General features: G+C 39.7%; 1 protein-coding gene and 1 long non-coding RNA gene across 10 annotated transcripts in view; one reads left to right on the top strand and one right to left on the bottom strand.

The window, feature by feature from the left end:
- The window catches only part of ZNF236 (zinc finger protein 236), a 93,036-nt gene extending 79,546 nt beyond the window's left edge, over positions 1 to 13,490 (bottom strand). For 6 of the 8 annotated variants that reach the window (XR_005826768.1, XM_040586143.1, XM_040586142.1 and 3 more), the window contains exons 1-2: positions 13,250 to 13,490; positions 716 to 858 (exon numbers count right to left, since the gene is read on the bottom strand). Coding sequence is in view for 7 of the 8 variants with exons in the window: in XM_040586143.1 (XP_040442077.1) it covers positions 716 to 858; positions 13,250 to 13,490 (384 nt within the window). In the remaining variant the exon portion in view is untranslated. The other 2 variants (XM_040586146.1, XM_040586145.1) reach the window with 2 other exon arrangements.
- On the top strand, positions 12,957 to 14,120 carry LOC121084544. 2 transcript variants are annotated; one of them, XR_005826770.1, is made up of 2 exons: positions 12,957 to 13,067; positions 13,927 to 14,120. It is a non-coding gene; the product is annotated as an uncharacterized LOC121084544 (long non-coding RNA). The 2 variants fall into 2 exon arrangements; XR_005826769.1 differs by lacking the exon at positions 12,957 to 13,067 and adding an exon at positions 13,457 to 13,542.
- Positions 14,121 to 25,984: the final 11,864 nt, after the last annotated feature.

Below are 25,984 nucleotides of genomic sequence, written 5' to 3' on the forward strand. Positions count from 1 at the left end.
ATTATCATCCCAAAGTCCTACATTTTGTACCTACAATCTGTACCTACAGCTACCTCAAACAGTAATAAAATTATTTTTCACACACGTGTAAAGGAGTTTTAGCTTTGTGAAAAAAAAAGCAATGAATAGAAATAAAACACTTCAGAATACAGATGAAACCTGTGGCAAAAACTGCGTTTAAAGTCAGCCTAGTCTTAATCACATATCTCTGTTTTTCTCATTCTTTCCCAAATTTTATTTGTAAGTGGCTAGAGTAGTGATATTAATCTACTGACTAATACATATCTACTAGATTAGGTTGCTCAACATTATAGAAAACAGCTATAAGAGTCCAGCAGACTCTAGTTATTCAATACAACCATTATTTTCTTTTTATTGTTAATGTGTAGTATCAGTTTGAACATTAAAGAAATCTCATCTACCTGAATATTTTAAAAATGAAAGAAAATGGCTAAAATTAGAAACCACTGAACTGGAAACAACAATCTAAATAAATGGCATCAAAGTAAGGTCCTGTCTCAAAGGAAACATAAGGAAGCATGAAAGAGAAACTTCATAGAACTCTGATGTCCCCAAATAGTAATTACTAGTGATGTGAGTAAAAAAAAAAAAAAAGAAAAAAGAAAATTCTGTCTTGTGTTACTTTTACTTGTCAGTATAGAAAAGATCAATATGCACTAGCATTTTCTAAGCTTACACCTACTACAATTCATACCTTGTCATTTTGCTCATGATCCCTCATATGGCGCTGGAACTGAGTCTCTTTTGGAAAGGACAGCAAACAGATCTCACACTTATGGAAGTTAGGTACTTGGTAGGGAAAATTACTGTTCTCTGTATTTGGTGTCAGAACATCATCTACAAAACAAGCATCAAAACATTTGTAAGAAGTCACATTGTAATTTACTATAAAACCCAGAAACTATTCAAACTCGTGTAAGATTTTGTCTTATACAGGATTCATGGGCTCTTGAAGATATGGGGCATAAACATTACTGCTTCCATTGGCACAAGATCAACAGAATATTTCCATCTCTCCAACTGCAGGTCACTAAGGAGATAAATATCACCTTTTCCTAGTAATATGAAATACATTATTTCTGTGCTTCATAAACACCCATCAAGTTCGCAACAAAATAAAATGCTGCAAAATACACTAGGTATAAGACAGACACTGCCGGGGTTACTTTTAATATTACATTACACATTTCTAAAAAGACCTTTTTCACACAACACAGTCAACAGTTCTGTCTACATTGGTTTTCTGTCCCCTCTGTCCTGTTTTGTCCCCCTGTCCATCCCCCCGACACCTCTTTTTCTCTTTAAGAAAAATTTAGGCATCTTTTCTTTCTTCTGCTTCTGGCAATGTAACCCCCTTACTGGTTACCTTTGCAGTTGTAAAACCAACACTAATGTTGCAAAGAGCTGACAGAGATGCAATAAACTGCAAGTCAAAGTGTGTACACATGAATTCAACAGAGGAAAATTTTTTTTAAATAGACCCGCTCTATGCCCATACAGTTTTCTTCTTTTGAACTCCTACAGTCACACAACTTCTGATACACAATTTGCAAGCTTCTATATCCTCTGTCTCAAATCGCTGAAGTCAGTCCTATAAATATTCAGGAGATATGGAAAATATTAATTCAAGTAAGTTAAACACATCTTACACTTGAAAAGATACTGTATTACTAAGGAAATTATCCTTTTGTAAGAAAACCTTTAAGAACAGCAATTGGCAGCAGGGGTTAAAATACGTAAGATCATTCAAAGCAGTATTAATAAAACAAAAATAAAAATCTATTTACTCATGCTGCAGATAAAAGACAATAAAGAGAAAAAAATCCACAGAATTCAGTTTCAAACACTGTCACAACTCAAAGTGCGTCAAAACAACAGAATGCAACAGGATGCAAAAAAGGGAATGTTGATTTTATTATCTAGACACACGAGGGCTGATGTTTCCCTTTAAGAAAGTCTATACTTCTTACCAGGTATGTAAGAATTCAGCATAGGAAGTAACAACACAACTAGAAGTTTACAGCATCCTGTTTACATTTCCTGTGAGGAAACCGAAGATTACAATGCATACAGTACTTCTGCTCAGTACTTTACCCATCTCAACATACTGTCTCACTCAACACACCACTTACAGAGGAAACAAAACAAACCACAAACAAAGAAAACCAGACACACAAAAGAAACAACCAACACCTTTCGTCCTGACCACCTTTTTTCCCTGCTAAAACTCTCATAAACAAATTCTAAAAGCTTGTACTTGAGAAAGCTCTAGAAAACATTTCAGTACATGATAATCTGAGTGAGAAATCACAACCAAAACAACGTCCTGGGAACTTACGCTTCCCACCTCTGGACTGTCACACAATTAACTTTTGCTTTGCAAAGTTTAGCTACATATCTTTCTGTTAGAGAGAAATACTTTACGTAAGTATCACAAATCTTTAACACGTATAAAACCTACTGCATCCTTTAAAGGGCTCTCGGTTATAAATTCACAGTATATGCAGACACTACCAATAACATCCCTGAAATGGTCACATTTCTTCAAAAGCCGAAAAGCACAGCTTTAATTACAAAGTCACTGTCCTTTAAGCAACCTTGTGATAAATATACCCGAGTAGAATAAAGGGCACAAAATCAATTTCTGTAAATACTGGCATGACAAGAAAAGGTGAACAAAAACCTACTCCAATACTTGGACCATATGAAAATGTAATGCAAGCAGCTTTCCTTTCCCCTAGAAAAAGTGGTAATTGTTCAACCCCAGGAAGGCCTGACCTCTCGCTTTAAAATGACAACTGAAAATTTATACAATCCATGAATTCAGAAAGGCCTTTAAGCCCTCTCCATGAACCAAAGAGATTACTATCTTTAAACACTCACTCTTGAGATCAAAGGCACTGGACAACATACAAAAACAATGCTTAAGTGGTTGAAGTAGCAAAAGTGTAAGGTGCTAACTTCTCTACAATGTGAAACACAGAAAAAGCAACACGCTCACTGGCACCTGAATAATACTACCAAAGGACTTACACATTTAATAAACATTATATATAGAAATGTTATTGACCTACGAGTATCATGCCAGTATCAACCATGATACTGATTAATTGACAAGCTATGAATTTTCCTCTGGAATTCAAAAAGGAGTTTAACTGTATTTTAATGAACAATTAAAAATCTTTGTAATGTTCCAACAGAATTTGATGACTGCAAGTGTATGAAATCATACCACCTGATGCAAAAACATACCAGAAGAAGATACTTCAGTTTTTGCTTTACAAATAAGGAAATGATCACCAGTAAAACAAACAGAAAGGGGTAACAACAGCATAATCTTAAAATACTTCATAGGTAAACACAGAAAATCAGCCACAGCTTTGGGAAATGAATGGTTGAGCACATCACACCCTGTGTTGAAGCATCACGAACTTCTCCAAACTAGTTCATGGGTGACCATAAACCCTGCACTGCCTGCAAGCATTTTCACCTTCCTCAAGGCCCTCAGACCCCAAGGAAGAAGAAATAGAAAGCACACATTTAGAAAATTCATTGCTTATGTCTGTAACATTGTAAGACTTACTCATTCAAAGAAAATCTCTTTCCAAAGCCAAATCTTACGCTTTTTTGGTACTATCTTTCATATTGCTAAGAGCAAAGGAAAGACATTTCAGAACCAGAACTGGACTCTACAATAAGCAACTGGACTGTAAACTCCAGCTTGACTTGGCAGAGGATGCTTACTGCAGAAATCCTTAAAGGATAAGGCATAGCAAATCAATTTTTATCAGATTCCAGAATTCTTCAAAGGCTCAACTACTGGAAGATCAGGCTGAAGACTTGAAGACTGCTCCAAGTAGTTACAGCCAGCATGAATAGAAAGACAGTCTAGTTTGGATTTAAAAGAACTCTGAAAGTTCAGTTGTTTCACTCAAAGTGCAGGACTGAGATCTAATGGAGATTAAAATAAAAACATTCATTAACGCTATGTCTGAAGTAGCTTAAGGGAAACATGAGGCTATAACAATCTTTTTTCACTTGTACTCTCACTAAAATACTTTGGTTCTCAATTACCAGCCAAATACTGGGTATTGCTGAGAGTTGCACAGCTTCCTTTCATAAAAGATGCAGGAAGTGACTTTTTATTTTATTCTTCCAGTAACAGTGAGAGTATTCAGATTAATACCCCTACTGAAACCAAGCAATTGGATAACAGCAAGGACTAAACTGTTATGTTGTGTTTAGAATTGGAAAAGACAGAAAAACAGGAAAGACACTGTCAATTAAAAAAGTAACAAGCAAGTGAGCTGTATTTTGACTTTTCAGGCAGGCATCACAGGCTTATAAAGTATGACTTGGGTCTGTCTTAGTTTCAATGTAAAAATGAAGTAACAGTTTGACAAGAGTTTTTTGTTAGAAGAATTAATAACCAGATGAAGACATTATTTACACTGATACCTCTAAATCATAGTAAGTCAAAGTAATAACCTACATTACCATATTTCAGGGAAATCAGCACTAAAACTCAGTTATGCAATCTTCTTTCCTCATATCAGAGAAAAAATGCATCAGCTTGGATCACGGAACAAGCCAAACACTACAAAATACTGAACCTATCTGAAAGGCTAATATTGTTGAACACCCAAAAGCATGCAGATGATGCTAATTCAAGGAATTGGCAGTTGGGTGTGAATCCTGTACTTTTAAATGCTCTGAGGAATTTGATGATTTTAAAAAAACAACAACAAAAAAAAAAAAAAAACCACCAAAAAAAAAAATAAAACACCAGAACCCTAAACACTCCCTGTGTACAAAAGGCAAATAAAATAAAATTATTGGTATGTGACATAGCATTTGATGGTCACAATTCATCATGTATCAGATTAGCAACCCTACCATAAATATCTAATGTCATGTCTATGCTCTCAGAAAAATATAAATATTAAGTACACAGATTAAACAGTCTATTCATTGTCAGATACACTCTGTCCAGATGGAAACACAAGTCTGTTGTTAATGAACTAAAGAATTGCTATTCAAGTCAACAACAGAGAAATAAAAGCGTGATTTTTTTTGTTAGAGAAGACATTAATCGGTTAAGCATATAATGTCAACACAATCACATGAAAAAACGGTGCTCTTACTAGAAAGAAGCTACTTCTTGACGTCCATAAACATAGATTAAACACAAAATTAGTCTTAAAGTAAAAAATCCCCTGAAAAATAAGGGATTTGTTCAGGTCTGCATACTACAACAAATGATAAACCTCACTAACAGCTGCAAAGTTTAAAACACTGCCATTAATTAATATTAACTGCATGGAAACAATGCAACAGCTACTGTCATTTTTTTTCAACTTGCATGTTTGTCTAATTGCAACATAAATCAACCCTATTCCATCACAGCTTGAGACAGTCAAGTATCAATACAATTAAACTAAACAGGGAACACTTAGCTCATTATGCAATGTCAAACATGCATTTGTCTGTATTCTTAGTTTGTCCAAAGTGCCCCAAAACACCAGAATCAGATTTGCAAAGTACCCACAACAATAATAAACTTTCAGTTTAACAATGGACTTATTTAAATACTCTTAATGTTACGAAGTTATTTTCGAATTAATTGTCCCTCACAGAGCAGCAGCAATCCAGCTTCGGGTCAACTCAGATTTCTGAAAACTTGACCTCGGGAGTTGAGTCAGCGAGCAGGTGCTCTCTGCTGTAAGCCACTGCTGACAACTCAATGTAGAAGGAGGAAGACTGAATTAGAGCGCTCCCAACCATTCCTTCCTTATGTAAGCAGCACGGTGCCTCATGGCAGCCTGTAGTCCTCTCTGCAAGGCGCAGATGGGCTCATTCAGCTGTAAATGCAGCACAGCCTTATTAGATCTCTAATAGCCTGCTCACATCCAATCGAGAGGACACTGCAAATACAACACTCAAGCTTGCGGAATTCATGGATGAAAACTTGTCACTGAAGTTAAATGGCAGCTGGCAAGTCTAGGGACAGAAGGGTCTGACCCTATCAAAGCTATTTACTAATTTATGAGTGGAAAGTGGTAGGACAAGAGAAAAAAAAAAAAAAGATGGCAATACTGATGTTTTCTCATACTACAGTTGGAGTCATGGAACACAAATTACAATGAATCATTAAAACATTTTGCTTAGTTCTGCAACCATAGAAGAATCAGGTTAGTTTAACTCAGCACTCTCACCAAACAAAAACAGCAGTCACTCCTCATGACTTCTCATGAGAGCAGCAGGGCAAAGACTCAGCTCTCAGTCCACGTTATCAGACCAAAATCCAAAAATCAACCGAGACTTGCTCATGTAAGACAAGTATTTTTATTACATTTCGGTCAATATCCAATCTGCAATTTAAAGTGGCACCAGTCCAGACACTTAGCTTCCAGGAGCACACTGCCAGAATGGATGTCCAGGTGCCAGTTGCTCAGCATCTGCCAACACAAAGCAGGCATACTCCTTTCACTACCACAGATGACTCCACAAGTGGCACAGCCACACTGATACACTGCAGGCAGCAGAGAAGCATGACAGGACAGAGAACTGATAGCTCCACTGTAGCTGGTTAGATGCTAAATAGACTGTACCGGGTCTGGCTGGGATGGAGTTAACTTCGCAGCAGCCCCTATGGCACTCTGTTTTAAATTTGTGACTAAAACAATACCAATAACACACCAATGTTTAGCTATTGTGGTGTTTGTACAGTGTGAAGGCCACCTCTGTTTCTCGCTCTGACACCACAATGAGTAGGCTGAGGGTGGGAGAGAGGCTGGAGGGGACAGCTGACCGGAATTAACCACAGGGATATTCTATGCCATACATCATGCTCAGCAATACAAACTTGGAGGTGGTCTTTCTGAGGTAGTCTTTGCTCAGAGACTGACTGGGTATCAGCCTGCTTATGAGAGGTGGTGCATGTTTCCCTTTGTACCAGCTGATATGGGAGTTTTTGCTGGTTTTGTTTGGGTTTGTTGTTTTTTACTTTCTCCCTTCGTTTATTACACTGTCTTCATCTCAACCCGCAAGGTTTTTCTTGCTTTTGCTACTCCAATTCCTCCTCCCACCCTACTGCAGAAGAAAGTGAGCAAGGGGCTGGAGAGTGCTTAACTACTGGCCAGTGTCAACGCACCACATAGATATACCATCCACATCACCCCCATCTACACAGGTAACTTAAAATTTGTATTTCCTTAACCAACTCTGATAGCTTTATCTGACATTCAGGTAAATAATGCTGTATCTATTGCTAAATATTCCCAAACAAGAGTTACACTTCTTTGACAGCTGCATATGAATATACTAAACTAGCTTTTTTCAGCTGTTTGTTTTTACACAACTTGGATGTCCCATGCTTGAGACCTCAACCTTTACTTACCCAAGCCCAGCCACTACAAAATCAACAGAAACTTCAGAATGAACTAAATGATTTCCTACATGATCTTCCCTCTCCCCAAGAGGGAACACAATCTCACTACAGCAGAAAAACTCAAAGGAAAAAGACATGAGAGGTCTCCAATAGAAATTTAATTATAACTGGAAGAACTTAATATATAGGAATTAATGAGGTATGAAGGTATGAGCACAACTGTAATAGGGAATAAAATAATGAGGACCTGCAAGTGGCAGAAAGCTAAGGAGAAGGGACAAAACAAGGGCTGAAGTTATCACACAGCCAGAACTCAAACCAAGTTATTTAACTGCACAATTTACTGGGGAAAAGTCATAAACAAATTCCAAGTATAGTGACTGTAATATGGAATTAAAAGTATGCCAGTGTAATCAAAGTCTGTCTTCTACTCACTGAGACCCAACATAATCCTCATACATGAAATTACATTTTGTTACTGCAAAACAGTGAGATGACCAAACAGAACTGTCACTTTTAAAACCTAAAGATTATCTTTTCTAAGGCAAAAGTTTGAGCAGTTGTCCCTCCTATATGTTTTTAAAAGGAATTGCCTATACCTATTGTATTCAAATGATTTAGCCCACACCACAAAAGCAGTACACCACCTCTCCATTCTTGCCTGCATGACATCACTCACCTATTCCTCTCGTCAGAGGTCACTATATAAAATCATAGTGCACAGCTACTAAAATTATCTACATAATATAAATTCAGGAAATACTTAACCAGGGAGTTCAAGTTGCATTCTTCTTCAATAGAATATTGGAATGTAAAGCCTCAGAACTGACTTTCCCCTAATTCAATATACCCACACCTTAACTGATGCTAGAGGACTGACATGACAGGCAGCAAACAAAATACAGCCAGCTCTGCAGAGGCAGATTTAAAGCTACATCACTTTCTCTGCATTTCTTATATTTATTTAATATTTACCACTCTTCATATGGGACTTCTGTTAAAATTCAGACCCTCTGAAAGTAAAAATACACAAGTTTTAACTGCACTCACAAAGGAATTCAGTTTATAGGTGTAAAAGTAGCCTTTCCATTTAAATATAGGACATATACTCTAGGCTTAAAAACTGCTTCAGGACACCCCGCAAGTATTTCACTTTGCTGTTCAAAGAATTCCTCTTTTGCTATTAGAAAATGATCAGACAGTTGTGAAAGTCAAAATTGCTCATTTTATGTTGTTGCTATTCAGTGACAAGCAGCACTGGTACAAATGGAAAGGACTTTTACGATCAGGAAGAAAAATTTAGGGGAAGAAAAGAAGAATGAGGGTGCAAGACGGTAACAGAGTCCTCAAAATCCTTCTCCTACACCTGAAATAACAGACATAGCAAAGCAGTGACTACCCATGCATGCATGGTAACAACTAGACCTTTATTGGGACAAAATGGAAACTCACAAATTAGCAGAAAGAACCAGTGACAAAGTCTCAAGTTTTCACCTAAGTTTTCACAGGACCTAGCCATAAGCACTCAAAATATTACTCTGTATCTATAACAAATATGTCTTCAAACATAGTCTTTTCATTAGCTAAGTGAACAGTAAAAGCCTGGTATTCATTTCAATTCCAACTTAATAGCAACTCTTCATTGCTAAATTCTAATTGAAACAAGGAGTTGAGTAAGATATTTCAAAATTACACCCTTACAATATAGGCCTACCATATTTTTAAAAAAATTTCTCACTGCAAAATCATATAGCACCTTCCAAAATACTTGTGTGTTTCAAGGCTTTTTCTTTTCAATTTTCAGGCACTTCTGTCAAGCTCCTAAAATATTTAAAACAAGAATCTTCTATTACACTAATATCTTAAAAAAAACATACAAAGAATGTTTTATGCAAAGTCAGTTAGTAAAACTAAAAGTAAAGGTAACAGTTTGAGGGATTGTCTTGCTAACATGTCCAAGCTCAAATGAGAGAATAACTATGTTCAGAAAGGGACATGACAAAACACATACCAGTATAAATAGAACACAATAAATGTCCCTCTGCATGTTTTCTTTGTGCTGCCTTAGCTGCACAATAGCAGTGGAAATCACTTTCTAGTGTTTTAGAGACTCCTAAGGAACAGAGTAAACAGAACTGCCCCTCAGCCAGTGATTCTCAAATGAATGCTGGCAACAATGCACAGCAGACTACAGAAGATTCATATGGCCTAAAACTCTGGCAGTTCAAATACTGTAACGCAAGTTACTTAGAATCACAGCAGCCAGACTGGAAATGCTGAAGCCACACACGAATAATTCTTTTTTAACTTCCTTTCAGGTTAGAGGCTATGTCATGAAAACCTGTGTAACTGTGTTATTAGTGTGTTAACACCAATTATGTGTTAAGAGCTGCTTTTCCTTTTCCTTCTTTAAAAACATCTGGAGTAGCATTTTTTTTAATGCATTCTTCTTGCTTCATATATATTCAAGGTCTCACCCTGAAATTTTCCAAAAGACAAGAGCTAAAGACCTACCACACCTCTGTAAAATGATCTGATATATAACCACTGCTAAGCAGCCAGAACAAGAATCAAGGAGCAGCAAAACCCCAAATCGCAGAAGATTAGCTTTTTCAAGCTTTTTGAGACTCATACCCCATACTTCATCCACCTCAAAGGAGAATCACAGAATGATGGGAAGGTTGGAAGGGACCTCTGAAGGTCACTTTGTCCAACCCCTCTGCTCAAGCAGAGCCACCTAGAGCCAGCTGCCCAGGATTGCATACAGATGGGTTTTTATTACCTCTACAGAAGGAAACTCCAGAAGTTCCCTGTGTAACCAATGCCAGTGCTCAGTCACCCCCACAGTAAAAAAAAGTGTTTCCTTATGCCCAGGCAGAGTCTCCTGTGTTTCAGTTTGTGCCCACCAGAGAGGTCAATTTGAACAGTTCAAATTTTAAAAAGAGAGATAATTGCAAGATGGTTTTGGGAAAACACTACCAATGCAAAAAAAATTCTCTTAGAATAGCAGCCATTGAGGCCAAGATATTGTTTTGACTATTGCCATCTAGAGTTCAGTTTTTTGACATGCAAGGTGGTGAAAGTCATCTAAGGAAGCTGCACAACAAAACATTGCCAATTCACCTGTATTTTCTTCCAAATAAAGCTGTATTACCATAAACATACAGACTGTACAATTACAGAGAGCAACACTTCTCTTTCATGAAAGCCATTAGTGTGCAGGGTTGTAGGAATCCTGAAGACCTGAAAAGGCACAAAACCTAAACCCATACCATTTCCTAAGCAAAGGATATGAAATTTATTTTTGTGTAAACAGCTATTTTCTAAATAAAATTCCTCCTGCTAAAAGTGAACCCTGTGGAATTCAAGTTTTCAAAGTCTGTCAGCCTGTATATGAATGGGACAAACAGCCAACTGTCCTGAGACCATAAATTTCCCAGAGTCAAGTTGTCCTGCTCAGCCAGAACTTCTTGATTCATGACCTTCTTTTAGCCACATGTAAGTGCAGAAGAAAGAGTGACACTCGCCAACACTGACTTTGCTGCTTTTCTGAACTGCTGAAATCTCAAGGACTAGACTCCAGAACCCACAGTATTTGCTTACACAGGGCAGAATCCTTGCAGCTGCAGACTGCAGAAATCTCTGAATCCCTGCAGTAGCCCTACACCCTGTAATTGTGAACTGCTGTCTGTTTCATGGAGGTAGCTTGACTGCAATTTCATAAGTTAACAAATTTATTTTTAAAAAACTAAATACATGAAAAATAGGAACAAACTTACAGTAAATTCTGTCAGCCACACCTCACCATAGGAAGGGTCTAAGATCACTGTCCAACTATAAGCACTAGGGATATGGCTACTAGACATGTTTTCTGGACAGCTTATCTCTTGATCTCATTCATACATCGTGCCATTATTACAGGTGCTTACACACATATGATACATGTGTACCCTTGCAAGAACTACTAGAGAATTAAGTAGAGATTTAAAAAAAAAAAAACCTCAGCTACCAAAACTGGTAATAGCCAAAGCTCTTTGGGTTATATACTTAATACCTGGTGGTCAAAAGCTGAGATCAATGGCTCCAAAAGCAAAACAAACCAACCAAACAAAAAAAAAAAAAAAACAAAACAATAAAAACTTCTGGTAGGAAACTATGGCCCATTTGGCTTTCCCTACCGGAGAAAACATTTCACCCAACTTCCCAACACTCATTTAACAGTACAGGTTTGGGGGGTTTTGTGGGTTTTTTTTTGGCCTGTCAAGACATTTCAATTCTACAAAAAGTATTAGACAGAAGACTCATCAACACATTCCTCTTCAAGAGCCAGAAAACCAGATATTCTAAATATATACTGAAAATATTAATTCTCTTTTCATGACTGAAATAACCGTGGTATTTGAGTGTTTTAGGAAATCTCTCCCCATTCTATCTGTTACAAAGAATCCACTGCTACACACTTGCACTGAAAGTCATTGATGAGGCTTTCAGGTCTACCCAAAACACGCGATTTTTGCATTTTGTGGGCTTTATTCAGATACTACTCACGGATTGCCAGTAACATCAGCAGGAATGTACACAAAAGAGCCACAAAACTCATTCACTTCAAACTGCTGTCAAATAAACCAAAGCCCAGCAAAGCAACGCTGCCCTATAGTATTTTCTAGTCATGAAACGACGCTAAAATGCAAGCAAAAATTTGAAGTGTGAGACAGACTCATACATGCTCGGGAAAGAAACCCAGCTCTTTCATATATATATGTATATACACTCACAAAGAAAACGACTACAAGGGTGCCTTTTAAAGCCTCAAACAAAGCAAGCCCTCCGTCCTGTAATCTGAGAGATGGAAAAGTTGAGTCTTAATTTCACTCGTTTACCACTCTTTATTGGAAGCTCTCATTAATTTGGCCGGGGGGAAGGGAGGCAGTGCGAGGGGAAGGGGAAAAGCGGCGGAAGGACTCGGCAGCCTTCCTGTCCTGCCCGCCGCCAGCCTGCCCGGGCTCTTCCTCCAGCCCGCACCAGCTCCAGCCGGCCCGGCGCCCGCACCGCGCTGGCGGCGCCCGCACCGCGGCCGGAGGCGGCAGGCAAGGCCGCTGGCCCGGGCCGAGAGACCCCTCTCCGCCGGCCCGCGACGGGGCCGCAAGCGAAGGCAGCGGCCGCGCCGCGACCAGTTCCGCCCGCACCCTCTGCGGGCGAGGGGCCATGAGAGCCGCCGCCGCTCGCCCAGGGGGAGGCGAGGGGCTGCAGGCAGAGGCTGCGGGGCTCGGCGGCCAGCCTGCCTCCCACGCCGTGTGGGGCGGCGGAGCGGCCCGCTCGGTATCATTCCGCAGGGCCGGGCCAGGCTCCCTCCCCTCCCCTCCGCCCTCTCGCCTATACACTCACACAATAGACCCGGCCTTCCTCCCCCATATCCGGGGACTATATGCGGAGACCGCGGAGGCTTTTCGCCTTCTCGCGGCTCCCGCGCTTCCACCCCCGGGCGCGTATCGCGCTCGCCCGGCCGCGCAGTTTACCTGACTCGGTGCCGGCCTTGCTACTCTCCCTGCTGGGTTTGGGAGGCCGCCCCCTCGGCATGGCTGCCCCCTCCCTCCCCCCCCCCCCCCCCCCCAGCGCGCACACACACACACACTTGGCAACGGCGGAGGAAGCGGCGGTTGGTGAAGGGGTGACGAGGGGGCGGGGACGAAAGAGCGAACCCGGCCCTATACACGGGCCGCCACGGGCTCGGCGCTGCGGGAGCGCAGCAGGCGGGGGCTGGCGCAGGCGCACACGGGCCCACCGGGGCAGGGAAGGGGGCGGGGGGGAGAAGAGCGAGCGGGGAAGAGGCAAACTCACGGCAGGGCCAGGCGGCGCAGGCGTACTGAGCGCACACCGCCACGGCGGGCGGGGGGCGCACGGCGGCCCGGTGGGGGGGCGGAGGGGCGGTGGCAGGGCCGCTCGGCTGCGCATGCGCCGGGAGCCGCGCCGGGGGGCCCTGCGCGTGCCTGCGTGCCCCGGGCGGGGGCTGGCACGTACGGGCAGGGCGGCGCATGCGCCGCGCAGCGGGCACCGGGCGGGGCCGGGCGCGGGGGGTCATGGCGGAGGGGGGTAACGCCTGGCCCGGCCGAGCTTGTTGGCTGCGGGGGCCGGTATGGCGGGGCTGGCACGGTGGGGCTGCGCCGTGTCGCTGCGGCAGGAGGGCTGGCGTAGAAACAGGCGGGGCGGCCTCGGGCCGGGCAGGGCCTCAGCCGCGGCGCCGGTCCCTGGGGGCGATCGTTCCCTGCCTTCCCTTCCGGCGCCCCCCGTGCGTGCCGCCTCTCGCCTGAGCCGTGCAGGACGTGGGCGCGGGGCTCGCCAGCCCCCGGGCGGCCTTCGCCCGCCGCGCCGGGCCCCCTGAGCCCTGCCGCCCGCGCCGCCTGCTGCCGGGGGGGGGATCTCGAGGAGGTTTTAAAAGACCACTGCGTCGTTTGACAGCAATTTCGGGGTATTATAAGCCGTAATGTTTAGTTCTGCCACCTGTGATTTGTGTGCAGGGGAAGCGTGCCCTGTGGGAAAGGATCGGTAAAGATGGAGATGTGTTTATTGATAGCTTGTTCCAGCGCTTCATGGCTTTCATCGCCTCCCGAGACGCTGCTGTATGTCATCTTGGAATTCATAGGCTTCAGTCTCTGAGATGAGATTTTTATTACACCTCTTTCTTGCTAAATAAAACCTCTAATACAAAACACTCGTTTTTGATGGGTGACTTGATTATTCTTTTTTCATAACCTCAGTAGTTTGGCCTGTTTAAGATTCTAAAGTGTTTTCAGAGTTACATTTTCTTTCTGCATCTTTTAATTTTTTAATTTTAAAATTTATTTTTTTTAATTTAAAAAAGGGTCTCTTTCTATACAAAGGGAACTGCTATGAGAATTCTGCCTACGGTGATGAAACTACCTACCTACTTCCCATTGAACCTGGTTGCTGAACTGTTAACAATGTTCAAGTTATTGCTTTCCTGGATATCCCTTTTCTTCTCCCCTTATCCAATATGGCCAGCATCTGGCTGTATTCTTTATTTCTGGCCAGTTCTGTTTTGTTTATTATATACTGTTTCAGTAGCCTGTGTTAAAATGGTATGATGTAGCCATAGTTAAGCAAGCTGGATGACCCTGTCCTTCGTTACGTTTATTACTTACAAGTCCCTTTCTGCAGTCTCTGCAAATATTATTAAGCAGGTACTTCAGAACACTGATAAAAAAAAAATATGGCAGGCTGGGTACAGATACTTGTAAACTGTAGTAGCAAAACATTACTTAATAGTTTTCTCATCATTGAATGTTAATTGTCACTTAGTTAATTCATTTATCTTGTTCTGTTACACGTGTGGAGCTACTTTTTTTATCAGTTCCAAGTTAAATGCCTTTCAGATACCTAATTAAATTACATCTGAAAGCTTGCCTTTAGCTACTGAATTTAATCATATCCAAGAATGAAATCAGGCTTTTGGAATGCAAGGTTTCATTTCTTCCTGAAGGCTACGGTTGGGTAAGCAAGGTGTAGATGATTTCTTATTCTATCTCCTAGTAAAAAGTGTAGTGTATTTGATTTTCTCTGCAGAAGTGCAGCATCGGAGCATAAATACAGAAAGGAGGACTGAGGCTGCTGTGACCCTTGCCTGGAGCTCCTGCGAGCTCACTAGAGCCCAGCTACAGGCAGGGAAAAGGCAAAGAACAGCAGTGGCCTCTGGTGGTTATAGGCTAGCTCTGTGCTGAAAATTAAAGTTGCCAGTTCTTTCAGCAGTGAACGACAGCCTACAAGTACGTGAGAGAAGGTGGCAGCTGTTCAGATGATTTCAGTTTGGACCTTAGGGAGAGGACTCAAAACCAAAGAACCCCAACCAAATCAGTATCTAGAAAAACTTTGCAGAACCATGTTATTTTAACTACTTCTGATTTTGTCCTAACTTTGTTACAGTATTATCTGTATTATCATTTTTTTGAGGTGCTGCTTCTGCTTTATGATTAAGGACTTTGAATGTTGAGGTTTGCTTCAGTTTTGAAAAAAACTGATGTACATTTTACAGGACTGTAAGTGGGATTGTATGTGCAGGCAACTTTGATGGTAATGAAAATTGCACCTCATTTTTCAAGTCTAATGCAAAAGCCAACTATTATTTGTGTTTTAGCTTTTCAATATTATTGTTCCCTGCATGCCTTTCAGTGTTCAGCAGCAATACATGGCAGTCTTAGTTCATTTTATACTGCAAAAGTCTGTGCATCATCTGTTTCAAATTTATGTGACATGTTTGTCGCCTATCAGTCTTTCTGCATCACTCTCATTCTGTACAAAACTGGTTCTGCATAAAAGTAGAAAAGACATCATATTTTGCTTCAGATCCTCAAGGAGCCTGTGGTACTGGGAGACAAATAACAGTTTATCAAGAGTATGTGGAATAAATGTTGAAGAGCATGTAAAAATGACTTTTTCTTAATAAGGAAACCCAGTGGTAAATCATATGCTCAAAATACTGTCTTACTTTACAGCCATTTTCAGTCTAGTGAAGCTGTTTAATATCTGTGTAATTCCCCTTCTTTGTCTATGTGATTGACAAATTTTTCACCTGCATATTGCAGCTCCTGGAAGAAAGGCACTGCAAGCATACCTAAACCCGTTGCTCTACTTGTTAGTGAACCCATTGTCTGCATTTGCAGAGATACTGATATTTCAAAATGATTTGTTGTATTTTTTAAATAATAAAATAACCTATTACAGTCTTTCTCTAAAGTCTCCGGCATTACTCTAGAGGTGCTACACAGGAAAATTCTCCGTTTTGGGGTGTGCCCTAGCATTGCAACCCAGTGCCTCCTCAGGTGAGACCCTAGCAGACCATTACTCATGCTCTGCTGTTCATGCAAAGGAAACGCGGGTCTGTTTCCCAGATGGAATCAGTAATGTAATACAGAGTGCTAGATGGTTGGCCTTTAACTCCTTCTATCATTAATTTTATTTAGTATCAGTAACTTCTAGGAAGAAAAGTAGCTATAGCGTCAGCCCTTAAAATATGCAGTGTTAAAAGTTATGCTTGTTTTTTATCTACAGATGAATAATATAGCAACAGGGAGGGTAAGGTTCACATAATGCCACAGAACAAACTGAAATCTAGGCTTTACTACCAGCTAGCGGTACTGGATGTGCTACTGAATTTCAAGGCAAATTAGTGAAATCTGGTGAACCATTTCAGTAAAGCTACTTACTAAGTAGGGTACTATTTACTGTTGCAGTTGTCAGACCCTTACTGTTGTAAGATACTATTTTCAGTTGCATATGTCTTTGCCAAACTTGAACTGTTTGGACTAAAATTCCCATGCCAGCTGTCTAACTAGTTTGGATTTGGTTGATATGAACAGACTGCTTCTATTTGTCAGATTATGTCTCAAACTTTTCTCAACCTTTTTTTTTTTTTTTTTTTTTTTTTTAAGAGGGCACATAAAATTATTTGCTGCATTCAACCAGCAAAACCAGTGATTTAAAATTTTGATGATAGCATGAATTTTTAGTCGGGATGAGTCCATTACTCTCTCCAATAAAACTTCAAATTTATCCTTTTTATGTGTTTTAAAGAATTCATGAGAATGTGCTCAATAATTTTTTTCCTCACCCCCCCTTTACATTTTAAGGAACTGGGTCATGTAACAGCTCTCTGTCCATGTTTTCCAAGCTGGGTCAGTTAAACCCATAGGTGTGTAGTACTCCAGGTTGGCAAATCCCTCCACGATTTCCTTAAAATAATGACATTTAAATAAGTATAACGACATTTGAATTCTTGTATTTTAGCTCTTGCATGTCTGAATGCTTGTGAACTAGAAACAAACATACTTCTAATGAATGTATTTTTGTACCATGGTTTGACTTTAGGCAACGGCATTTTAAGAAAAAAACATCACAATTTTCCAGCATGATGGAAATACTGATATAACAAAGTAGATCTGTGTTCAGCCAGAGGTGAAAGAAATAAAGGACGTCACTATACCATACATACACAGTACAGCTGGGCCTCTATAGAAGGGTGTTTTGATAGCTATACCAGCACATTGGCCTACTGTAGGCACAAAACCACAAATACACTTAGAACTTGACTTATACCTGTTGCCAAAATGAAATAAGTTGTACCAGAAAGAGCAACTGTATGCTTATAGGACATAACCTGAACTAGACCCTGCAGTAATGTGGAATTGTCAATAAAAGCAGCAGTTCTCTCTCACATTACTATAATAGCAAAAGCTAGAATAGACCTGTTGCTTATTTAGCATGTATGCAATTGTTAAAATTATATGCTGTGGGAACTGCAGTATACATTTTGTATGAAGGATTTCACTAAAGTAGTAGTTTTCCAATGTTAACATATTAATTTCCAGGGAAAGATACATGTTTTCTGCTTTGTTGGATTGGTTTGTTCATTTATTAAAGAAAGGGTGCCTCCTGTTCTTTCTTGATTTGCTTTTGTGCAGCTAAAGGGCTTAGGTTTCCAGCCCTGACAGTTAGCTTGCTTCTAAAGGTGCTATTCCAATGGAGAACAGTACTTTAGTGTAAAACTAATACTCTGTAAAAATCTAATATTTACACTTGTTACAAAAAGCATTTAATGAAAATTGAAAAGGTAAATTAAAATACTGGTAGCCACTTGAATAATACCCATCAAATTCTCATTGACAGCCATAAGGCTGCATGTATAGTTCAGTATTTTAAGAGAAAATTCAGCATAGTAAGGTAGTAAACTGGTGTACTATAGTATGTTGAGATAGTACGACTGTATTAAAGGTGAAATCTTCGTGTATTTTGAGACCAAGATGGCTACTCCAAGAACAACACTGAGTCTAGCAGCTTCTTTTAATATGTGCTACTGAACTTAGGTATGTCATGTCTGTGTGATTTTCCCCTGCTACCAGCTAGGCCCTAACTCAAACTGATCATCTTAAGGATAGAAATCACATTTGTTGTCAGTGTTGGAGTTCTAATTGGATTGCTATGAATTCCTACAAAACTGTTACTGAGGTTGGCTCCTACACTGGGATTTAAAGGCTCATTCCACTTTTAAAACTGAACACAGATATCCCAATTTTCTTGTGCAGCTTTCCTAAATATACAGTAATTTCTATCACATTGATCAGTCTGAGGCTCTATGATTAGAGCTGTGTCTTTTCTATTGCATTTGATTCTCCCATTTTTCTTCTGTGTCTGTAATGTATACCCTGTGGTGCAGGTACTCCACAGCTGAACTGTATTTTGTTTGCGGATGTAACATGCCTGGCAGACGTTCCAGTTCTTCACATACAACCTGCTAATCTTCCAGCAGCTTTGCTGCAGGGATGCTGTAGTGTATTATCTGCAAAACGGTATGGGGTATTGGGTTTGCTTTGCGTTTGAATCTGTTTAAATCACTTGTCAGAAATTTACTCTAATAAAGTTTCATGATTTCTTCTAGTGAGGTTAGTTTCTGTGTTGTCTGTACTACTTGAAATTGCAGTTTCTGAGCTTTCTCTGTATGTTTTCTTTGTGCATCCTTTTTTGGGGGTTATTACATGATCCTTCTGTTTTTATGATCATACATTGTATAATTTTAATCTGTCTTTCTATGGTTGCAATTTTGCTCTCTATTGTCAAGTAATAATACAGGAGTCTTCATAATCTACTAGGTTCACTGATGCCTTACTGTTGTATTTGGCATTTAATTTCCTGTTTGTATGCTGCCTTGTCTTGGTGTCTTACAATAGGCTGAGGTTTTTTTTCTGGTTTATGTTGCCTTTTTTTCCCCCCCTCCTCCTTCCTCCTCTTTCCTCTCCTCTTCCCTCTCCATTCTCCTTTTCCCTTGTCTACAAGTTTTGGCATGATTTCTTCCGCTACAAGTGTGTGACCTCAAACAGAAGGTCCATCCATCCTCTTATGTTTTCTTCATAGTACACCATGAGTGATTTTACCTGATCTTGTAGTTTGCTTATCTTCTCTTCTGTGTATTGCTTTTTGATGGTTTCTAGTTTTGGGGGTGGGTTCTCAGGCAGGCTTTTTGCTGTGTTTCTGTTCTTTTCCTATGTTACGCGCCAAATTATTTCTGAGACTGCTCTGTTGGAGAGTTGCTGTCCATATTGCACATGTCTGTATCTCTTTGTAATCTTAACATGGAGCTTTTACATATTTTCATTCAGTCTCCTGAAGCTTCATTCCTATTTCTAATTTATGAGGATTTTAATCTGAGAATTACAGAATGCAGCTCTCTTACATAATTCAGAAATGTACTGGTCTGTTGCTTCCCCAGATTCTTGACTGCAGTTGTGTTTTTAAAAAAAAAAACACAACCCTTTCATTAGTTCTTGAGAGAATGTAAAATCCTAGAAGTCCTCTAAAAGCATGAACTTCCCTGGTCTTCCCTTGGTATATCCAGATGCTGTTGGAATATGTAGAAGTCTTTAAAAGTAATGACCAAGATCTGTCTTTTCAAATGCATTCCTATGTCCATTTTGCTGTAAAGAATGCCCGGCTACTAAATATATTATCTTTGTGCCTACAAGTTTCTGAGTTCATGTACGTGCAAGAGTAAGCTTGTTTCTGACACACGCATGTTTCATATGTTGAAAGAAAAGAGTACAGGCTCAGGACTTCATTCTGCCCACCACATATAAAGACCTCTCCTGCAAAGCAGTTTCTGAAATAAGGCTTTCAGTTCATAGAAATTACACTTTACGTACTTTTTTTCACTATGAAGACTATGTTTGGTAAATTGGTCTTTTCATGTGAAAGATGTTTTTTTAATAGGGGAAAAAAAATCCTTGTATTTGGACACCTTGTATTTGTCCAAATATATTGGATTTGCTTGTATTTGGACACACTACTGAGCCCTGGTATCTGGATGCTGCATAGACTGTAGTTTGACAAGAAGTTTGACAAGACAACTCAAGTGCACAGGAACAGTTTTCCTCAAAAAGTTTTCCATGGAAACAAACTTACAGACTTTAGAACTAGACTTTAGGCTAAATACTTTGATCCTGAGGAAGAAAAAATAAAGTTTTCCAACTTCATTCAGGAGGGGGGAGATCTTAGCTGCTATAACCAGTGCTAATCCGTGCTTTATTTAGATAGGTAGCTAAGGGATTTTTATAACTTCACAAGCATATATTTTTCCTACTGGTTGATGGGAGCCTTTCACACTGTATCACACACAATTATTTATTAATATAAATGAGCCCACAGTGAGAAAGCATAAAAAGAAGTGAGTATATGCTTGCAGGGAATATAAGGGTAAGAAAATAAGCCATTATTTTCGTTGAAGTCAGAGAAAAATCAAATAGGCTGCCTGTTAAAGAAAAAAACATGGCAGAAACAAGTGCTTGAAATCTAAGATCCAGGGTGAGGGAAGCAAGTCTAGCCCTGACTGAAAGAAGTGGCATAGTACACATATCAAAAGCTTGACAAAAGGGAGATAAACCACAGCAGATTGTAACATCAAAACAAAAAAATTGGTGATGAAGGTGAAAGATGAAGTAGGCCTTCTTGGTGGTGAGGTAGTGTTATATATTTTTAAAAAATTACAATCTAATGAAGAAACTCCCCACTTCATCAAGGAATTATGAGTCCACATGGACTGAGATTTGAAGCCTAAATAAAAAAAACAAAATATCATTGGCTTTGTATAACCGCCCAGCAAAGCTGATGGTGTTGGTGGCAGTATCCTAAGGCCATCAAAGGAGCAGCCAAAGCAGGAAATGGAATAATCATGGGCCGCCTCAGTTACGCACAGCAATCGGGCAAATACTACATCAGACCATAACACAGAGGTCACCATCAGGAGCCGTGTCATGGGCAGCTGGTTAGGGAGAGCCCAGGAGGGGCTGCAGCCCGTGAGCTGGTCCACAGCAGCACCCAAGGGCTGCCTGAGGGCAACACAGCTCCAGGGATGCTCTACCGCTTGGCTGTATTTCTGGGAACAACTCTCAAAAAGGGTGTAAAAGAAGCACCTTTTCAAAAAAGGTTGGCTAAGCTAATTAAATCCTCTTAGTTCAGCTGGAATTTATTTAGGTCATCTCCATGTTGGAAGCACAAGGCCAGCACACCCCGCTTATGAAGAAAAGTGTGGGAAAAAGCAAAGGAAAACCCACATAGCTAAGGAGCAAGTGACAAGCATCATGAAAGCAAGGATGACTCTTCAAAAAGCTGACGTCCATATTAAAAACATAGAAAGGATCATAAATTCTGGCAGGTAACATGTAAAAGCACAGTAACATGAGACAAGAAGAATTCTGAGGAACATCTAGCAGAAGGATCTGCAGGTAACAATAAATCTTTGTTCAAATACATCAAAAGAGGGAAGTAAGTCAGAGTTTGAAGGGCCAGGATGGCAACTGTGATATAAAGAGAGCACTCAAGGGAGGGTTAGGTCATTGCAAAGGGGCTATATTAATTACTTGCGTCAGCATTTACTGCACAAGAAATTGGGCAGGTTCTGATCTAAAGTCTTCTTTGTGAGATACTCCTCAGAGGACCTGCGTGGAGAGATGGTTATAGAAGACAACACATGGAACAAATGGAGGACCAAAAGAACAGCACATCACTAGGGCAAGGTGGTGTTCATGAGAGTTTTAAAGGAATTCAGTTTAAAATAGTTGAATAGCTCCTCAAACATGACAGTGGTGAGTTCTTGCACAAACCTGCCTTGGCACCCACAGACCAAGGACAGTAAAAAAAGTTTTAAGAAGAGACCTGGGAAACTACAAAGCTTTTAAGCATGGCATCTGTACTGTGCAGTTGAGCCAGCAGGAACAGAGTTACTGAATATCTTGACAAAATTATATTTTTAAGAAAAGCCATGATGGCTTTTCTGAAGCCTTATCAACAGTTAGGTGGGTAACAGTAATGTAGTTCACATAGCTTGCTTGGTTTTTCCATAAGGCTTTTGACAAGTGTCTTATTAGAGGCTTTTAGGGAAACTTAGCACCACGTCATGAAAGGGGAGATCCAAATGGGTCAATGGTTGGAAGTCAGGAATAAATGGTCAGTTTTTGCAGTGGAAGGTTGTGGCAGATGAGGTTCCATAAGATCTATGCTAGGGCCTTTGCTGTTCAACATGCTCATAAATTACTTTTAAAAGCACATTAGTGGTGAGGTAATCAAGTTTGATTATATTAATTTATTCAGGGTAGTAAAACTTAGTGACTGAGCAATAAAATGACAGCTGAAATTCAGTGTAGATAAATGTATAATGATGTACATGAGGGGAAGAAATCCTAGTTTCACTTACAAGAGCTCTGAGCTGACTGGAGTGAGAGCTGGGAGTTATGGTAGATAGTCACACAGAAACATCACTCAGTGCTTGGTAGTGATCAGAAGAGTAAAATATTGGGAGCCATTAGAAGAAGAATGAAGAACAAAGAGATAATGTCACTCTGCCGTGACGTAAATCTGTGGTTTCACTGTATCACTGACATGTTGTGCTGGCTTTGTCCTTCCCTGATACCTCAAAAACATACAAGGAACCAGAGAAGATTTAGTCAAGGTCAAGAAGGATGATCAGTGATACAGAATAACTTCCATATGAGAAATTACTTAAGCTACAACTGTTTAGGCTGAAAGCACATGTTTTCGATGACAAGGGACAAGCTACAGAAAAAGGAACCAGGAAGAAACTAAATTATCATTAGGGGCAACAGATAATCATTAGAATAATTAAATAAAAAAAAAAAAAAAAAAAAAAAAAGAGTTGAAGGAAAAGTCAAAAGGCAAAAATCATAAAAATAGGGAAATGGAGAAACTAAGATACTAAGCAGAATACCTTTTAATAGCACCCGTTAGTCCCTGAGGGCATCCAGGGATTTCAGGAATGCTGCCCAGCAGTTCTGTGCACAAAGACATTGCAAGATGCATGACCACAAATGAATGCAAGATACTGGACTGAATATTTTTTGTAACCAAATACAATTATTTCAATACTCATTTACATTTAGTTTTCAACTGTTGTATGGGTTTTTTTCTCTCTTTTAACTATTTTGTTGAAACGTAGATTATAAACACATACCTTTTGATATACTTTAGAGTCCAACTCCACATGAAGCTTTTGGATGACCTTCTGGGACTCAAAACTAAACAAAACCCATGATAAATTCCAATTGACATCAGAAGGGCAGCTATTTGAATGAATTTTTCTTTATAATATTTATCAGTATTTGAAAAATACACCAGCTCAAAAATATATGTCAGCATCATAACAAATCTTTATTTTTATATTCTTCCTTATTTAAATAAGGAAAAGAAACAAATTGTTCATCTATTTTCTACCTTAAAACACCATAGGACTGAGACAACCAGATAGTTTCCAACCAGTTAATGACTGCTGGCCTGATGTGGACCATTAGTGGCTAAATTACTATGGACTGTGGTTAAAATCACTGCAGGTGTTCTACTTAATGAAGTTTTAGTTAGGTGGCAGATGACTGTAAAATGTTGGGGTTGTGAGTCATCAGTACAGGAGAAAGAAAAGGTAAATGCTAAGCTGTGTTACATCAAAGACAGACATGGAGGATTGCCCTTTACTGATGTAAGTTGTAGTCTTTGTTACATTCAGTGTTTGCTGACCTGGGCCAAAATGTAGTTGCCAATGTATATGTGGAAAGCTCTGTAAATTGGTGGTAGATTAAATACATTCCTATCTATTTTATAGACACTGTAGACAGCAAAGGCAGATGAGTTTACTGAATTTTCAAAAGCCATGCAGAAAACTAGGGGTAAAGTAAGGGTTAAACCCCCCACCTTCCTGATTCCAAATTCTCCAAGAGGTGATGAGGAGAAGAACAAAGTGTGAAAACATCCTAATAAAACAGCAAACAATAATTTTGTATGTAGGTCTTAGGAGATGAGCACTCAACACTAACAATTTTAGGGATGCCAGTAATTTAAAACATCATTACTTTTATGAAGGGTGTTTCAGAACTGTCGCCTTAGTTGGTCCCTACATAACATGAGTCGGGTAATATCACTTTTATGAGAAGAACAAATGATTTTGTAATAGCATATGCCTGGACTCAGTTTCCAGGTATGCAGTCAACTGCACAGAAACCTGATGCGACTTTCCTGGGGGGAGGTTAAAACAATGGCGTGCTCATCTTCCGTGTGAGTTATCTGCCTGGGCTGACTAGGTCATTGGCACAGAACTTTGTCATTATTTTATTACCAAAGAAGTAAAAGAAAAGAGATGGAAAATTAAAACAGCTTGTCTCTGAATTATTTACTGAAGAGCAGAGGAGCATCAAGACTTTGGAGCTGTGATTTAAATATTACATCATTTAAACACCCATTGCCTCCTCCCCTCCTCCCCAGTATTTCCTTCTTTTTTAAACTGTTAACATTTGTTGGTTTTTTCAGTGTTCACTGGCATTCCATGTCTTACTGAACTTGTTTATTCTTCTTCTGTTTCATACAACCCACTACTACACCTCTGTCCACATCATTCTACCTACTTTGTTGGTGTTTGCCTGCCCCAGCTGTCTTTTTTCACTCCTGGCAATTTGTCAGAGGTAAAAGCAAGTGAAATCTTTAAAGATGTTGGATACAAAATTGTAATACCCTTCCACTTACCTCAGTGTGTATTGCCTGATTTTTCTGGGGCTTGTAGCTTGGCCAAGTATGGATACCTTTCTAGGGAACTTCAGCAAGTGAGCCTGCTGATTTTCAAGTTCTTGTTTCAAAGATGTACATAACTCATTTTTTAAAATGAAGTAGCTGAGCCATATGAAGTGAGCTGTTATCCCCCACGTAATTCTTGAAAATCACAAAAACATTTCATCTGAAACATTGACTGTCTCTTTTTTCCTTTTATTTAAATCTGAAGATGACACATTCCAGAAAAGATCAGCCCACACAGTTAAATTGGCAATGAAATTGAAAATGGTCTTATAATGGGAAAAATGAGGCAGTCTTAACAGCAGGTGTCAGTGTGAACTCTGCATGAGTAATTAGAGGTGAAAACAATCTGATTAAGAAGTTTCAGTGCCATCACTTGAGATCGTCAGTTGTGGATCTTAAAAGCTCCTTTATTACTCAGAAGTACTTTCCAATATTGTTGTTTCACATGTCTGATATATATCAAATAGTTACAATATCATAATCAGGCTATATTTCTGTCTTGCCAGCAATTTTCACTAGCAGCAGCACCATAATGAAAACTTTGAAATCACACCTCTGAAAGCAGCAACCGTATATGTAAATATTTGATGTTATATAATATTATATTTGCTCTATAGAAGAATGTGCTAAACAAGTGATAAGGTTGGTTGAAAAGACAGACTTAACTCTGAAAAGACAGAAACAAATAAAATATAATTTTGAAGAGATTTGAAGAGCTGTATAGTCAGTGAGAAAAAAGAATCTAGTGTAGAAAGTCACTGAGGCATGTAGTAATAAAAATCAATTGTCTGCAGAGCTGGCTGAGCAAGTTGTAAGAAGTTAATGAAATGAATTAAATTAGAAACACCTGGTAACTAGTAAAGTAGGGGGGGTCAGGGCAGAAGAAATGAACACTTACTTTTATCTTGAAATCCGTTTAGGTATTCCCTCTTTTCTTCTGCTTTT

The sequence above is a fragment of the Falco naumanni genome, chromosome 3 (genome assembly GCF_017639655.2).
Source record: "Falco naumanni isolate bFalNau1 chromosome 3, bFalNau1.pat, whole genome shotgun sequence".
In the NCBI taxonomy this organism is placed as follows: Eukaryota; Metazoa; Chordata; class Aves; order Falconiformes; family Falconidae; genus Falco; species Falco naumanni.